The 12179-nt window shown below is 46.7% G+C and overlaps 1 protein-coding gene across 6 annotated transcripts in view; it reads left to right on the top strand.

The window, feature by feature from the left end:
• Window positions 1-11521, top strand: part of LOC1276460 (sodium-coupled monocarboxylate transporter 1) — a 47662-nt gene extending 36141 nt beyond the window's left edge. For all 6 annotated transcript variants that reach the window (XM_061644191.1, XM_061644189.1, XM_061644193.1 and 3 more), the window contains exons 10-12: window positions 5833-5980; window positions 8165-8460; window positions 10219-11521. In XM_061644191.1, the coding sequence (XP_061500175.1) occupies window positions 5833-5980; window positions 8165-8460; window positions 10219-10828 (1054 nt within the window). In that variant the 3' untranslated portion in view covers window positions 10829-11521. The remainder of the gene's footprint in view (window positions 1-5832; window positions 5981-8164; window positions 8461-10218) is intronic.
• The last annotated feature ends 658 nt before the right edge of the window (window positions 11522-12179 follow it).

The following is a 12179-nucleotide window of genomic DNA, read 5'->3' as shown; positions in this document are numbered from 1 at the left end:
CCTTTCTGACGTTGTTGATCGCAACAGATTTTCCGACCGCGGACCTACAGCCTTCCACCAACAACGGTCCGGCTGACAAGGCTGAAGGCATCGTATCTATCTCTCGCCTTATCGGTCGCCCCGGGTCCGTGGCGCGGTGAAAATGCTTTCCGGCAAAGGGCAGGGTGGCAATTTCACTTCAATTGTAGCAGTTGGTGTGGATGCATCGACTGGCGGCACTGGATCTTTGCACCGCTTCACGATCACGATTACGCGGCAAATGGCACGGGTGAAGGGGGATACTTTTTTGTTTTGAAACAAACCCGTTTCCGGCAGCGCTCGTTGCAGGGCTTTTTTTCTGTTTCTATTTAGAAGCCGTTTTTTGTGTTGGTGTTTGGGAGTTGCATTCAAACTGAAAATCATTCGGACGGCGGTCGCCACTCGGTCTGTGGTGCGCCGTGTTCTAAATGGAAAGCTATGAAATCTCGAATTTTTCTCGCCCCATTTGACGTAAGAGTCGAAGCGCGGCGGCGGCGGCCGAAGCATTTGTGCTGCGATGCAGCAAATACACACACCAAAAAAAGCTGGACGACACCTCCAGCAGTGCTTAGGCGGAGCAAGAAGGGGGAGTTTGGAATCGCGTAATATAGAAACACTTCAGCTGATAGCTCTCTCCGTGTGTGTGTGTTTTTTTGTGTGAGCCGCAAAGCGAAAGATTAATCCTGTTGTTTTTAAAAATTGGATTTTTCTCCACTCGGCTATCGGCAATCGGCCAAGTTTTGATTCCGGTCAACCGAGCACGTTCTCGAGCATACTGTTTCCGCCCGACCACAGTGCACTGGGGCGAACGGGAGGGGTAGAACGACTGCGCAGACAACAGTCACAATAAGCACGATGAGAGGATAGATCGGCCCTTTTTTCTTCCTTTTTTGCGCTGGTTGTTCGGGGGTTGCTCTGTTCGAAATGATGCAATGAAGCATATTCGTTTGCGACCAAAATGGTCGAGCCCCCGTCTGCTTGTTTCGCGAAGAACGCGACCACCGCTTCTTCCCCCCAGTCATTTACCGTTGCGCCTGAAAGAGAAGTGCGCTGAAACGGATGTAATTGGATTTTCGCTCGATTTCACCTTTAACCTGTTTGAAATTTCATCTCACGGGCTTGCGACTTACAGGCGGGGAGGGGGGCGGGAGAGGCAAGCTCTAACATCTTCCCACTTTCTCCCTTCCCCAGCCAAAAAACCACCGAAGCTTCGTGTGCGATTTGTCTTAGATTTGTCATTCCAATGGCGGCGGTGGCGAAGGCCGTGCGTTTTCTGTGTTTGCCGATTCGATTGCGTTTGCCGAATTATTTCGGCATCGTAAACAGGTGCGCACGGGATGGAAAGAAAGGAAGCAACAAAGGGCAAAAAAAAGCAAGGAATTGAAGGTGGAAAACGGAGACATCATAACATTGTAAGGACTGCTGCTGCTGCTGTCCAACCGGCCCGGGTCTTTGGACTAGTGTGAGCGGAAGAAACGTGAGCTCTATCTCGGACGGATCGAGATCGCTTGTCCTTTCTTAGTAGTTTACCTTACACTGGGGTTTGGTTGGAATGTTTGAAATTCATGACAGCGACAGCCGCGACAGCAGGAGTACCAACCGTAGACGGGAAAATGGTATTTAATTTGTGCCTCTCCATGGCGACATCTCCAATTGGTCGTCGGCTAAAGATTGTGTGTTCCTTTCCGTTCCGTTTTTTCTGTTCCTTTTCTTTCGGATTGAGCCGACCCATTGCACGAAGAAAAGTTGCTGTTTCGTGTGGAATTTGTGATTCGTAAAGTTGTTAGTGTTAAAAATTAGGTGAATTGTTTACGTTTCGCATCAAAACGATTGCACAAGCACGGGCGAAAGAATGCCTAGCCTACGGGCTGAAATGGGATAATATTAGCAGAACGATTTGCTTTTATCATAGAGACGGGCGGGGTGATCCCCCAACCGAACCAGAAGCGGGAGGGATGAAGCTTGTTATAAATCGATTGTTTTTAACAACATAATTGGAGGCTGTTTTTTGTGTGTATAGAACAATTGATTTGAATGATGTTGTAATTTGTCGTTCGGAAAGGAACGACTGCTGAAATGAACGATTTTGCTGTTTTGTTTGCCTAACTTTAGGCGTTTTTAGCTGGCCAATTTTAGTAGCAGCAGGCAATGTATCGATTTGTCAGCCTAAAGTTATGCAATTTGCATTACAAAGGAACCATTTTCAGCTTCAAAAACTCGTTTTATATTTTGTGGGCTTAAAGTGTCATTTAAATTCATTTAAATGGGCAATCTGCACTATTTTTTAAAGTATATTTACTGTTTACTCTTAATTAACAAGACAATGAAGCGTGCAAGTGTAATGCGTACTGCTTTATTTTCTTTGTGGAGCAATCTTTTCTCAATAAACCTACTACTATGGACGCACGTTCAGCACTCCTGCTGTCCGTATTGACTAACTCTTTGCAAACCCTAATAAGGTTTACTTTAATTGCCTTAGGCCTTAGGTGGACGAGTTAAAAACTTTCTGCATTTCTCATTCGGCACAGCGGCACACCGAACCATGTTCGGATCTCGGCAGCGGCAGTGTGTTTGCGTACGTTGATGTTCCTCTTCGGATCATGATCCTCCTTCTCTCACACACTCACCCTTGCAGAGCTAATGCCATCATTCCTGTGCTCCCAATGCTGAGCAGAACGATTTTCAATTGCCAGTGGTAGTACGTATCGTACACGTACTGGCATCCCATGCCGGCATTATGCCACCTGTGTCCTCGGGCGGGTTAGAGCAAACTGTTTATCCTAGTACGTGTTTGAACGTGCAGGTGCTGATGTGGTTTGCCTCCTGTGCAATCGATGCGACACACACACACACACACACACACACACACACACACACACACACACACAGACACACAGTGAGACAGACGAGCAATGAGCCATGACAGTGGAAATAAATACACTCAGTATGTTTTGCCACGGTTATTGGCTGGGATAAGATTTCCGACAGTCGTTTCCTACCAGATTTTCTCATTTCAACGCCACCAGCGCCCTCGCATTTCCTTTCCAGCTTCGATCGATCGTTTGGCAGCACGTGCAATGCTAACCATATTGCCGGAGTGCTGGAGAGTCGTGCAGTGTGTTATGATAACTAATATAAAAAAAAATCCCCCTGAAAGGAAAAGCAAAGTCAATGAGACGGAACTAAAGACGAAGTTCTGTCAATGAACCGAAAGAGAAACATATACGCACACAGAGACACCACTGCTGGGAGTGGATTATGATCCTAATATTCCATTTCCCGGAAGCCAGGGAAATCGATCCCCACGGTTGGTTTACCTCCCCCTTGCCAGACGTTTTCTTTCCACGTCACGGCTTTCGCAGAGCTCCATCAACCGGCTCGAATTGATTCGTTTGCTGTTGTACGATCTCGGTTAAGGTAAATAATAAGTCTATAATATGCTGTGTACCTGCTGCTGCTAGTTCTGCCCAGAATCGCCCCCTCCCCCCACACACACACATGCCAACGCAGCAGCATCACGGTTGTGTCACGCATCAAGAGAATCTTCCCAGTTCCCGCTCCAATTTCTTGCTCGTTAGTTCGGGGTTTTTGCTGTTGTAGTTGCTTCTTCTCCGCTCAAGACGTAGTTCCTGGAGTGTGGCACAGATGATCCCGCTTTCCCGCGGCATCCTGTGCTCGCCCAAACAGGCACTTTATCACGTTCGCCAACTGACATTTAGTAACGATTTTCGGTCGGCTGAATTGTTGTTGTTTGCATTGCGTTCAAGCAGACAGTGGAGAGTGCTTCCCGGAACGCAACACCTTTCCCTGGATATCGTTATCAGAGGAGTTTTTTCCTCGCAACAACGCACACACACACACGTACATAAAGGTGCACCCAGAATGTCTCGGAAGCTGTCCATTGGGATGCAAAAAAGAAGAGGAGAAAATACTTCTCCAAAGAACGGCAAAGTCTAGTCGGCATCGTTGATCTATTGACGGTGGTTTGTTTTCCTTGGCGTTTCAATCTACACTCTTTTCACCGTCACACGAGGACGAGCAGTTACGGGGCACCGCAGCAGCAGCCTTGAACTCGGCTCGGGCGAGGCTCAATCCGGTGCGGGCGGTGTGTGGTAAAATCGAACCTGAGCCGCTGCCGAGATTTATGGCGCGTGCAATGGATTTTTGTTTTCCGATCCCGCGCGCTTATACGGCTCGGAAAAAAGGCATCTGCGGTGCTTCTTTCCCGGTTGGCCCCAAGGATTAAATAGTTCCGTCTCTGGCAGTGTGCGAAAACACTTCGGCGAGTGGTAAAAAGAATGAAAAGAAGCACGCAAAGCCGTACCGCGCAGGGCTGTCTTCTTTCTATCCACTTCTCTTAGACTCCGGCCGAAAGGAGAAAAAGAAATTTGGAGCCAGCTTTGTGGCTCTACAGTTGGTGGGGAGGGGGTTGGTTTAGTAGGACATCGGTGAACTTTAGAATGTTGTGTGGTGGCGGTTTTTTACCTTCTTATTCCTTCTTTGCGTTTGGTTGGAGCATCAGAGCTGCGCTTTCGTTATTTATCAGCCATGAGCAAGAGTAATAGAGCAAATTTTTGGCAAACGAGAGCTTTAGCGCATTTTGCACGGGGATTGGAAAAGCGAAATAATGAAAAAAAAAAACCAAAATGGATGGTGCGTGTTAGGTAGGTGGCTTATGGGCAAAAAAAAAGCGACGAATCATCTGAGCTACCTTCAAGAATTGTTTCGATAGCGGTGGTTTTTTGATTTGGTATTTTCAACGGTCGTAGAACACACCGGTCCGGAGAAATAGGAGATTCTGCGCTCGGTAAAATTTCTGCCCGATTAACTGCCAGAGCAAGGGTTAAGGGGTTTTTATTGGATTCGAGTAGGATTTTGGCCGTCAGCCTTTTTGACTGGAATCGGTTTAAAAAAAAATCTGGGCGCGGTTGGATAATGTGAGGATGAAAAAGCAAAACCGTTTCCAGTAAGCTTTGAACGCTGGCTTGAGATGGTATATAGATTTTTTTAGATTCTATTCGTTCATTTTAGCAAATTTAGAAATGTTTTGAATACCTGGGAAACTGAAGGGTTTGTACTTTTTTGTTATTGAATATCCTTGGTGAGCGACCATGCTTCTTATTTATTATGTTTAATTTGTTATATTTGCATGTAACAATTCACTGAACGCCTAAAGCTATGCAAATGGATTTCAAATGCAACGTTTTTGTAATCCTAACGATCTGCCGGGTCGCATTGCTTTGTTTTCAGTGTTCAAAAAATATATCAAAAATATAAACTTTCAAAATGAAGCCACCTAAGCATTTTGAAATTATTAAAAAAATATTTTCTTAAAATGTTGCATACCTTTACGCGCTTTTCGCTTAATGATTGTAAATTGTTTCTCTTCCCTTCGACTTACTCCCAACTCTTTGCGGAAACTTTTCCAGAATTCACATTTATGTTAAAGTGTTCTGAATCATTTTGCTTGCAGTTTTCCCCTTCGCATTTCTGCTCTGAATTTTTATTATACAATGGATATGAATCATTCCCACAACCAATCATAAATTCAACATTTATTTTTACTTTGTTTTAAATCAAAAATTTCACCTTCTTCCACTTTCTCATGGGAGGTTAGGTGTCTTGCGCTGGGATAAAAACCAGAAACCCTTTCAGGAATGCATTTTTACAGGTGCATTTCTTACCTGTTCGTGCGGTGATATAGGTGTTTCCACCTTTTCCAAAGTGCACTTATCGAATTACAAATTCCATTCCTTCAGTATTTTATTAACATCGATGTTTTGCTCTCTCTCTCTTTCTTTTACTATCTTACAGCTTTGGACTGGTATCGTTCGGGCTGGTGTTTGTGGTGGAACGGCTCGGCGGCATCCTGCAGGCCACCCTGACGCTGAACGGGCTGATCGGTGGCGTCACGCTCGGACTGTTCAGTTTGGGAATATTCTTCCGCCGTGCAAACAGTAAGGTACGTGAAGCAGCTGTGTAGCGAGTGTATGGATTATGTGCAAAGTGGATTAGCAACGCAATTGAAACAAAAAGAAACACATTGCGGAGCGTGTTTGCAGCGGGTGATGTGAGATGAGACAGTTTGTTGTTTTTCGAGTTTCTGTAACAGCTAAATGAGTTTGCAATGGTCGACGGGGGGAATAAACCGGTTGGATAATAATTACAGCAAAATAATGAGCCTAGCTTTTGTTTGGCATTAGCTGCCACACCGGGCCAGGATAGCAGCAACGGGCCGCTTGCACGGTGTCGCTCGAGCGTATCCGCCTCTCCATTCCATTGTCAACTTCGCGGGCCCTTAAACGTCTTAGGCTTTGGTAAGCGCGGCGTTTACAAATGCTTTTCACGCTCGGAAGGCGACAAAATTGAATTGAAACTCAATTTAAGTTGTTTAACAGCGTGCTGCAAACACCCGCCACGCATACACACGGGGTCCATGTGATGACGCCACTTGACGGTGGGAGAAAAGGGGAGAAAGTGTCCGGAATACCGTGCTGCGTGCCTAATTCGTGCAATATGATTATGGGTGGTTGGCGCGCCATCTCATCCGACCCATCACCCCTCCCGTTTGGTACCTTACTCGCCGCGTGTGTGTGCGCAAGTGATTACGCACAACACGGCACAGGATTAGATGGTAAACAGTGGCACATTGGGCGGGGAGGCCCGCCGTAGGGAAGACCGACGACGCAAAGCTGAACGAAAAACATTCCACTTTATCCGATTAATCTCATTGAAGAGAAGTTAAATGAGCTTTTTATTGTGTCCCCGGTGTTCCGGTTCCGGCTGGCTGGTTGGCGCACACATACATGTGCCTGTGAGGGTGGGGGATTTTTTTTGTGTTGGACACACACACACCCAGAGATTCGAGTGGTTGGTTGCTTGTACGCATAAAATCGCTAGAAGATGGTCCTTATCCTTCTCGTCGAGTTGTCGCATTGTCGGTGGGGTCGGTGGGTGTGTGTGTGTTTCCTTCCTTCTCCATCCTGTCAGTGCCATCCGTCCCGTCAACATGAGCGATGGTGCTGACGGTGGTTGGGGTTGAGGATGGCAGCATAAAATCTCATCGTCAACACACGCGCGACCTCGGGGACGATGTGTGACAATGAGGGCTGCGTTGCTGTTGATTCGGGCGATGGGCAAATGATGATGATGATGATGATGAGGATCATCGCCGCTTACTGATGATGTTGATCAAGACGTCCTTGGCTTCATCGTCGGGCTCGCATCGCAGCTTATCGAGATGAGGTGTAAATGAGAAAGAAATGACGCATTTCTCCTGCAGGCACACTCAGAATAACCCCCCACAGGTTTGGAGGGGGGGAGAAAGCAAAAAGGACGCACAAAGATGAATGAAAGTCCCATACCCGTGTTGGTGCTGTTGGTCGATGAGCGCATGAGGAGTAATGATTTTTTTTTTGGTATTTTTTCCCTCTTTCACTGCCTGCCCCTTCAAGTGGGGCGAGTGGAAATTGAAAATATGAAAATTTGATTACCTGTTAATATACCGTGTTTTGTGGCGCATTCGCTACAAGATGAGCTTATTATATGGGATTAGTTCTAAAGCGGGACGAGCAGCTCTTGTCGTTTCTGCAAAAAGAAGGAACCGGGGGACGAACTAAACGTGGTCGAGCGAGAGGAGTTTCGATGCTGTAAATCGGCGGTGGTGGTAGTGGTTCTTGAGCACTGCTGACAGGGATGGCCAAGTCCAGGTCCCCGAGAAAAGTGGAAGGAGGTTAGTTACACTACCAAAAAGACGTTTTCGCTGTGCATGGGTTTTGCCTTGCGGTTTATCCAAAGACCGTTGTGGTAAACAGCTTTCCTCAAGAGCTTTCAAGCGTTCGAGAGTGGTCGTTTTATAGCGTGGCGTTTGCATGATGCAAAAGCATGATGGGATATGGTGCTTGAGCTGTAATCAAAGATATTAAAAATCCATTCTTCCCATGAGATGCATATGCAAACCACTTTTGTGGTGATTTTGGTTGCGAGAATTGAACCACCCTCGTCGTGAATTTCCCTAGGGGTTGTATTTTGTTGTAAATTGGTTTAATAAGTGCTTTAAAATTGATTTGAATCAACTTCTTCTCCTGTTTTTCATCGATTTATTTTAAACATTTTTTCTCCTTTCGATTGTCTCTTTTCTAATCAGGGTGCAATGATCGGTGGAATTGTTTCGCTGGTACTGGTCATAGCGGTTGGCGTGCTGGCACAGCTGAACAACGAACCGACGGCACCATTGCCGTCCTCGGTCGAAGGTTGCAACGCGACGCTATCGCTCGACGGTCGGCTACACTCGGGCGGCTTTGCGTACGACATCGAGCCTGCCGATGGTGCAGTTAGTCTAGCGCTGCAGCATCACGTCGATGATGGAACGGTCACACATCTGCTGTCCATCGCCACGAAGGATGGCTGGAATGGGCAGGGAATGGAGCAAAATTTCTACCGGTAAGTTATTTTTCTATTTTTTCGGTTTTCGGATTCATGAAAACTGATATTTTTACTGACTCTCCGGGAAATGAATAAACTTCAAATCAATCTGCTCTCTTCTGCCAATTTTCACTGCTCCCGCCCGGTTTCTCCGTGCCGCGAAAATGCCAATTACATTATTGCACTTGCCTGAACGATCCACTAGCTGCACGGAATGGACCCAGCAACTAGTTAAAAACTGCACCGACAAACAATTAATTGTTTGTTCGGTTTTGTTTCATTTCGCGCAGTTTCAATTACAAAACCTGGTAATATTGCACCGCAGCAGCAGCTGCTTTACGGTAAAACAAATTAAAAGTGTGCAAATTGAAACGAACGCTTCAATCGGTTGATTTGATGAACACCGCGTGCATATGGTGCTTCGTGCTTACGTCCAGTTCCGGTGATTGGTTTAAACTGATCAGGTTCGTTTTAATTTGAAGTTTGAAATGGAAATTTAAAAAAGCATTTGAAAACTGACCAGCAAATGGTAATTTGATGTGCAGATTGCCTACATCTGGGCGGCGATATAAACTCTCTAGCAGTTTAACACTATGAGCCTGAAAGTATGCAATATGCACAAAATATGTCACTGTTTTGCATTCACTGAGGCGGTAGCGATTGTACTGACCTTACGTTTGCTGTTTGCTTAGGATTCTTCACAATCCTCAGTGGAAAAATTAACCCATCCAGATTGTAAATTCCCATTCCCTTCAGGTAAACTCACGCCTCAAATCTATTCAAACGAAAACAAAACAAAAATGTTACAGCCTTCAACTCTTCGTGTTGAGAACTTTCAACAATCACCCAGTGAGTAAAGTGGCTCAAGAAATGCAAACAGAATGCAGAATCGCATACAGCACCTTGTTCGCCTTGTCGTAACTACTTTCCATACTTTCGAGTAGCTTTTCGAGAGGCGACGATGGGGGACGATGCAACAAAAAATAAAGTGAGAAAAAAAGCTTCACCAGGGGGGGGGGGGGGTGGATCCGTTACAGCAGCCGGCCTTATTTACATTGGGGGGCCAGGGCTATCAGCCAACTCAAAATGAAGATAGCGCCGATAGTAGGGCAAAGAGAGTGAGAGTTTGGATCCAGGAAAAGGTGTCCGGTGTGCCAGGTGGAAACGAAAGTTAATTGAGAGTAAACACGAAACCAGCGTGTCGAGTTTTTTGCTGTTCCTTCTTTCTTAGCATTAGCGTGTCGTGGTTTTTGGTTCCGTGTAGTTTTCAGTCCTGCGAGACCTGTCAGCAGCTGCCAGCTGCGAAGGGGGAGTAGCTGAAGCCAAGACAGCGGGGGCTTGTTTGCTTGGCTCGATAGCGTTTCTGTAGCGCAGCGATCGCTTGCAGTCTGATGCAGGTGTGACCTGCAGCAGCAAAGAAAAAGGGAGAGGAAAGCATTGGAAGCGTGGTATCGATCGAAGTTGGAAAATGCTTCAGCGAAGGGCAAATGCGGGCAAAATGAAATGGAATCGCTGTGTTCACTGTGGCAGAGACTTTCTTTTAGTTCGAATAACCCAACACAATCTCGGAACTGGCAAACACACACACTGGGAAATGGTGAAGGCAGCAGTAGCATCAACATTGGAATCGATCAGCTTAACTTTGCAACAATCATAATGGAGCGGTGAAAAAGAAATTGAAAATAGCTGATATTAGCTGATTTCTGCTACACAGACAGTTTCTATATGTACAACGGTTAAACTAACCGTTTCCTTTGTCGCTTTCCATCGTTACAGACTTGCCAGTGAAGATGCTGCATCCTCGGACGCTTCCAGCGATGTGTCAATGCTATCCACCACCACCAGACAGGAAGACGGTTCATCATCCTGGTTTGCCTCCGTCTACCAGATCAGCTACATGTGGTACAGTTGCCTCGGCACGCTGCTGACGGTGATCCTGGGCTTGCTTGTTTCGCTACTCACCTCGGACGAACCGTCGTTCGGCAGCTGCTTCAGCCGATCTACCACCGCCACCGAGTCGGAGCTACCGACCACCGACGCTAACCCGTCCGCATCCTCGAAGAAAGACTCCCTCCAATGCGTCGTCGTGAGTGGCGGTGAGGGAAAGCGTACCACCGCGGCCAAGCTGAGCGTCGGTTCGATGGCCCCGCTAGCGCTGATGATGCGCACCTCGGTAAAGCTCACGCCGGCAGGTGGCGCCCGACCGCTGGAGAACGACGCCAGTATCGGCTCGAGCCAGGCAAGCATCTACTCCCTCGGCCAGCAAACGGTTACCTCCGAGCTGGATGGATCGTCCACGGAGGAGGAACGCGGTGGGCTGGACCGTAGCATGAGCAGCATTCCCCCGACGCAATCGCCGATGAGGGTGGAAACGGAACGATTTTAATTATGAATGTTGCTGCAAGTCTCCATTTCCTTTTGCAAAGAAAATTGCATCCCGATAAGGCTGGGCGCGGACAAGGACACAGGAGGCCAGGGCGAGATAGCTCGTTTGCTGTACAATCCTTCTTTTTTTTGCATCCCGGGAAAGGAAATGAGATCGTACCGGGAACGTCATCTACCGCCCCCCCCCCCCCCGCCCAATCGCGGAGAGGCATTTCAATCGTGCTCGAAATCACATTGGTTCATGTATGTTTTGGTAATAAGTGAAGAGTCTAGTGCACGTGTTGCTTCTGCTAGTGCTGGCTAGTGCTAGGAGCGAGTGTCATTGGCACTTGATGATTCGGTGCTCGAGATACGGTTATTATGTGTCCATTATCGGGCATGAAAGTTGTTTGTTTATTATGCACTACTTCTGTGTATGCCACCGATGTGGCACACACACAACCACACACAGTATTTATATTTATAGCGTCTTGATGTTATGCTCCTCCTGAACCGAAAAAAGGGGGTGCTATAGAGTAGGAAAATGTTTAGCACGTACGTGTGCTGATGGGGAGGTTTGAATCTGCAGCTTGTTGTTTGGTAGCTTTAGAAACGCTTTCTAGCATGTAGAGGTAGTGGCAAGGTTTGGAGGTGCATACTTTCAGGCGGAAATAAAACACCGGCCAATGCCGGATATTTGTTTTTGAAAAGCGAACCCCGAACGGCAAGCCCCGATGTGAAGCTGATTGAGCGTTTAATTAAGCTTTTTCGTTAGGTTGTGCAGCTTTCTACTCCCCCCTCCCCCTCCCACAGTTCGGTCCGTTGGTTCGTGCTGCACTGAAGCTCATTCAATCGAAAGAAATGCATTCGTTTGCGCTGCACTGCTGATGCTAATATCCGGGCGCACCGTTTTCGAAAGCACCGGAATATGGAAAAGGAATGAGCAAAGGGAACAGTTCCAGCTCCAGTTCCAGCTCCAATGTAACGAAATGACGCTCTTTGTACATTTATCATGCCAGCCAATCAGCGAGTAAGATGGTAAGATAGTTTAATCAGCCGACTCGATGGTGTAATTGATTCATGATCGTTTTCTTCCATCCGGTTGAATTAATTGGGTGCGCTGTTTTTTTTCTCTCTTTATTTCTCTGTCTCTCGTTTCAATCCAATCGCACGTGAAATGACAAACCGTTTAGTCGTTGACAGATGGTTAATCCAACCGCTTGCTTGTTTAGTCGGTGTCGGTCTTACAAGTTTTGGGTACAAAAATCGTCTTAATACGCTACAAATCCACCATCTGGGAACATGTTTAAGCTTCTGCTTGTCACTGATTTGCAATTTATTACGGTTCACGTCACTGGAAAAGCTTACTTTCG

Source organism: Anopheles gambiae, chromosome 2 (genome assembly GCF_943734735.2).
Source record: "Anopheles gambiae chromosome 2, idAnoGambNW_F1_1, whole genome shotgun sequence".
NCBI classification, from domain to species: domain Eukaryota; kingdom Metazoa; phylum Arthropoda; class Insecta; order Diptera; family Culicidae; genus Anopheles; species Anopheles gambiae.
Note: the sequence above shows the minus strand (reverse complement) of the source record. Positions and strands in the feature narration are given on the sequence as shown.